At 31.1% G+C, this 6,000-nt stretch overlaps 1 protein-coding gene across 1 annotated transcript in view; it reads right to left on the reverse strand.

The window, feature by feature from the left end:
• Positions 1–3,904, reverse strand: part of LOC110109665 (CBS domain-containing protein CBSX1, chloroplastic-like) — a 54,268-nt gene extending 50,364 nt beyond the window's left edge. The window contains exons 1-4 of the mRNA XM_028696041.1: positions 3,615–3,904; positions 2,093–2,180; positions 1,941–2,005; positions 176–224 (exon numbers count right to left, since the gene is read on the reverse strand). Coding sequence (XP_028551874.1) covers positions 176–224; positions 1,941–2,005; positions 2,093–2,180; positions 3,615–3,830 — 418 coding nt within the window. The 5' untranslated portion in view covers positions 3,831–3,904. The remainder of the gene's footprint in view (positions 1–175; positions 225–1,940; positions 2,006–2,092; positions 2,181–3,614) is intronic.
• Positions 3,905–6,000: the final 2,096 nt, after the last annotated feature.

The raw sequence follows: 6,000 nt of genomic DNA on the forward strand, positions 1-6,000 counted from the left end.
ATCCACTTCAAAAAAAGATGTTTTCTTTACATGATGATCAATAAAAAGAAAACTTTACCTTAGGTCATCGAAGAGCTTCATTAGAATTTTACTAATTAGCAACTCTATGTAACTTGAAGAGGAAATGACAAAAGTAACCAGAATAACCATACTCAAATATGAAATTAAGAAGAACCTGAAATGGAATCCAATGCCAATAAATCATAATCAGAAACGACTCCAACCTACAGGAAGCAAAATGAAAATGATGTTTTTATTTTTATTTTTTTTGCCAAAAAAGGAAAAAAAATGGAAAATAGTATAACTAAAACAAGATAAAGGATAATGTAGATGAGCTATAAAACTTGAATCAAAAACATATTTCATGCTTGTAGTAGCTAGATTTCAACATTCGTCTAACAAAAGTAAATCCAAAAGGCAAAGCTAAAAATAGTTATAACTATGCTAACATTTGCAATCGCCATAACTCTACCAAACATGTGACTTGAATTTCATGGATGATGCAAAATCACATAATTAGCTAATGCATTAAAAAAGTAGTAGCAGAATTCCTGAAGTCTCTAGGCCCACTTTTTATACAGCTTAGAAACTTCCCTATGATTATACAAATAAATTACATGTAAAATGCTAGGATATGCAAATACTTCAAAGGCACTATATTATCGACCAAATCACATTTCGCATTTTCAACTGATAATTTAAAAACAATAATAATAACCTTGGACACTTGATACAAAGACATTTCAGTGTTTCCACGTATGGTCTTGAAAACTATGAGAACAATGACGAAATATATGCATATGAGCGTGCAATATGGTTTCTTTGGTACTTGAGTACTTGCATCAGTGTACTAGCATTGTTAGATGGGTGGATAGGTACATGTATAAACATAATATTCTCCATCATCTGATCTATATTCTAATGCTTAAAGGATTAAATCAAATTATGAACTGAATGAAGGTTCAAAACTACTTTAATTAAAAACAGGAAAAAACTAGCACATTGGACTGAATTTCAACAGATGCATAGAATTATAGAAGGAAATATCTAAATACTGTTCTCTCAAATAAATCATACAAAGAATTGAACCAGTATGTGTGAATAATACCAAATATGCATGAGTAAACACATAAATACCCATTCATTTGGGGGTTTAACAATGTTTCAAGTACCAATGGACAACTAAACATTATTAAGAACAGATAACTATATAAGTGATAGTACGCAAATCAATATCCACAACCTTTTCAAACTATAAGCCATTTGAAACTAGCTAAGGAAATTTGCAGCACATGCTATTTCCAAGGTCTGTGAAGACTCTCGAATATTAAAATTTGAACGTGTTAGATTTTGGGTCTGCCTTCATCGCTACATCTATAAAAAGAAATATAAAACTAATACAAGAAAAAATTACAGTTATCATAATCAGCAATGAGACGTCAGTAAATCATGTGTCAAAATGCAACAATTTATTTTTTAAAATTCAACAACCAGAGAAATCCTTGTAAATTAGCAAAAAGAAAAATATTCTGGATGGCATCTGAAAATAGCAACTACCTAAGAAGTATGAACATCTAGAAGGTTTTCACAGTGTCTCGACCACTATGTGAACCTGTTGGACGCTAGCAATCCAGGACATCATGCCCAGCACAACATTTGGCCTCTCCTTTTCTTCCAATATGCAAAAAAAAAAAACCTCTATTCGTAAAACTCTTGGTGCCAATATTTACTATAGTTGTTCAATCAGTTTACATTAGACACAAAACGCATACTAACTCACAATGACAAACAGGAAAATAAACAAGAAAAATAGGAAATTGTACAAACCATAAATTAGATGGTAAAGAAATGAATATTCAAAAACACGGATTACGATATTTTATGCAAATGAAGGAATAGGAACAATATATCAAAGTTTAGGAATATTAATGAGAACATACCAATGTCCAGTCATCATCAATCACAGGGAAGCCAGTGATCCTACACTCCACTAGTTTTTCGAGTGCTGTTAACATAAAATTTGATTACAACATTAAGCAACTAGCAAAAATGCTAGAATCAAAAGGACAACAATCATACAAAAATAACAAACCTTCATCAACTGAAGTAGAAGGCTTGACAACAACCAGATCTTCCTTTTTTGTCATAAAATCACCAACAGTATAGACATTATTGTTTGACTGTAAATTATCAGATCAATTAGTTTACAATATAATTACCAAAAATTCAAAGTAACAACACAGACAATCAATAATTACAAAAGAAAAATGAACAACAATTATGCATGAAACTAATATATGTTAATGATGCTAAAGTATGTACGCCCCATGTTATTTCACTGTCTGAGAACACTATGGTTGATGACTATCTAATCTCAAGTTAACCAGGCACCTAGTTGAGATAAAATTGAGTATATCTAATCATATATCAAGCTTCCACAAAACTAATTATTTCATAAGACTTTTTTTTACCTATATACACATTTAGCACGTTCAAGAGGCCTACATAAAGCATTAACCTACGTTGTCATGAGGCTGTCTTCTATTTCAAACTCATAACCCCATAGTAACAATCTGATGACCTAGCAATTGTGCAAGAAACCACCCTCTTCTTCATATATTTAAATATATAAATATACTTACATACATATGGGTAGTGGGGGGTGAGAGATTAAGGTACAATCAGCAAGTAATTTTCATCATAAACAGGCTCATTGTAATTTTTTTTTAGAAACCCACCATTCATCCTTCTCAAGTGATGATAAAGTGCGTGCAGAAATTAAATGCAAAACATATTTACCATACATTTCGATGTTCATAAATGATTATCTGAATTCGAATGACACCCTATTGAAGCAGCCATGCTTCATAGGTCCAAAAAATGGGACCATTTGTTAATACAAATATAGAAGCAATTCAAAAAAGAACAAGCATTAAGTTGGCAAGTAGATCACTTATGTAAGATTAAAATATGCATAATGCATGGGTATATGAGTAAATGAAAAATAAGAACAAAAAAAAGAGCAACCAAAAGATTAAGAGATTTTATTTTTACAAATCATAAAACTTAAGAAATGGGCAATCAATCAATTCCATCACATAAGAGTTTAACTCGTAGAGCCTCTAGTTGAATAAATGCGCAATTCACCTTCATTCCAATTTCTTCATGAAATAGAGACATGCTAAGAGAGCATATTTTCCCTGCCTTTAAATTTATGATAAATGTTAATCTCCTCCCATTCTTGGAAACCAAATCGATTCCTAAGCTAATTTACGTAAATGTCATATCTGATGTATAAAATCCGCCACAAACTTTTAAAAATCTCTTCCAAACACTGTCATCGACCAGCATCATAAAAAATTGTAGTGGCTTAGAACCCTAATCTCAACTAATTTTGATCCCATTCAACTTTTCTTCTTGAACCTTGATCACTTCTATTCCCAACCTAGTTGTGCTCCAACACAGAGCATAGACGTACCTATACAGTCATACGAATTTTGAAAATTGAGCTTCTCAATGAATCATATTCTGTTCAAAAGTAAGATCAACTACGCTGTTCACCAGGTCCAATCGAAACCCTAGGTATTAACACCGGTAGAATATATGAGTCGTACCTGCACTGAATTCGATACCAAAGCTCCGTTTCTCGCCGAGGCATATATCCTTCCGCGATTCGCCGGAGTAATGCCCATGAACCGCCGACGAAGCAGGGGTACAGAAAGCGGCACGGCTGAGCGCACGAAGAAGGCGAGGCTTGTCGCCGGACGAAGGACTGGAGCTACAGGGCAGAGTTGATGGACGACAAGAGCTTCCGATATCAAAGAATCCATTGCCCCCGTATCTCTCCTCCTCCTTCCTCGAGCTCTGGAAAGAAGAGTAAGACTTCAAATTGAAAGTGGTATTATACATTTATCAAAGTTTTCATTTCTAGCAAAATTATATGTTTATCATATTAGCCCAAAATCTAGAAGTATATTAAACATGATATTATAATCTCTAAACTTTGCTCAAAATTTATTCTATCTTTGATCGAAATATATTCAACACTTGATCAAATTATCTTCAATACTTAGTCAAAGTTTGTTCATAACTCGGAATCAAAATAAAAAATTAATTGAAGAAGCTTTGATCATTTTTCAAAGATGATCCGATCAAAATCTAGAAAAGCTTTAATTAATATTGAAACACTGACCAAACTTCTTGCAAGGTTGATCAAGTTTCGATTAAGTTTCTATGCAACATATTTAGCACACAATCAAACATTCTTAAATCCTTATTCAAAGCTTGATTGTAACTCGGAATAAAAATATATAATTAGTCGAAGAAGCTTTGATCATATTTCAAAGATGGCCCAATCAAAATCTGCATAAATTCTAATTAACATTGGCTAAACTTCTCACAAGGTTGATCAAGTTTCAATTAATTTTATATGAAACTTCGAAAAAAGTTTAAACGTTCTCTTTTGGGATTGGCTCATTTGAGTAATATAGATGTATGCTCGGGTTACATATAAAGCTAAGAAAATTATTTCATAATCTAATTCATATGAGGTTAATGGCTTCATTGTCTTGAATATGAGAGATAAGCACACAAAATCATGCCTTTATATATACATTATAATGCTATCTATGGATATGTTATTACTTTTAGTGAATGTGTTATTGAAGATCAATGCAAAGCTTGGCCATTTGAACTCACAATTACAAATTGAAAATAGCATGGATTGGTTGATGAAGATAATTTTAATATTGATTATTTTTAGGTGCTTAGTTTAACACAATTGTTTTCAAGTCTCAAGTCGTGGATGAGAAAAGTTGAGGGTTGTATTAGGTAGTCGATATCTAGAATTAATTGTGAACAATCATGATATAAATTTTTTTGATATATTATGTTAATGATAGAGTGTTCCCTAGAAGCAATGGTTATATGGCCTGAATACAGTAAAAAAGTGTGCAAGGGTCACTGCATATGCACTGTTAATTAAGAGTTCCCACATCACAAATGGATGTGGGCAAAAAAGCTAATCCATAATATTATAATTAGGATAGAAAATTAATATATAAGTATTCATACAAGCAAATTAATTGAAGTAATAAAAATTAAGATTCATGAGAAGATAAATATTTTATATATTCAGGAAACTAAATGAGTTTAGGAAAGGGCTATGGATATTGATAAATTAGGATTTAGATTTTTTGTATTTAGGTAGGAGTCATACTATAAATTGTTGAGTGATTATAAACAAGAGTATTAAGGATAATATTGTAAAAATTAATAGAAATTATAACTTTAAAAATTGTTGTTGATGCTAAGAGTTTTGATGTTATAAATGCTTACACTCCTTAAGTAGGTTTGGATCCATGTTTAAAATAAAATTTTATAATTACTTAGAAGAATTAATATAAATGATACCTCTTAAATAAAGAGTTTTTTTTAAGGATATTTAAATACACATGTTGGTAGAGTGACAGAAGATTTTAAAAGCATTCTAGGTGGCTATGAGTTTGGAGCGAATAATAAAGTTAGTAGTATGGCCTCAGGATCTAAGGGAAGGATTAAATCCATATACCTATTTTTTTAATCATAATACAAAATAAACTAGAGCCAACTAAAAATTCAAATAATATCAATACTCGAAAATATCATCCAAATTTTATTTCTCAAAAATCATATACAATAATTCAGTTCGTATAAAGTTTATACATAAAAAAATAAATAATTGGATTATAAAATACCTTAAAAATCATGATCCTGGAGATCTTGACTTTATCGACTCTGCTTGGGTGGTCCTTTTCCTTTCCCTAAAATATTGGAGAGATTTCACAGAGTGAGAACAACAAGCTTAGTAGTCTTCCTTCACATCTCTATCACAGATATCAATATCTATTTTATTATAAATAAATTATTCAACTTATAAGATAAAATTTCTGAGTATAAATTAAGTACTAATGGAAAGTAACTCATATGAGATTTAACACATTTATGTTTCAGAAATATCAA

This window comes from Dendrobium catenatum, unplaced genomic scaffold (assembly GCF_001605985.2).
Source record: "Dendrobium catenatum unplaced genomic scaffold, ASM160598v2 fragScaff_scaffold_74, whole genome shotgun sequence".
In the NCBI taxonomy this organism is placed as follows: Eukaryota; Viridiplantae; Streptophyta; class Magnoliopsida; order Asparagales; family Orchidaceae; genus Dendrobium; species Dendrobium catenatum.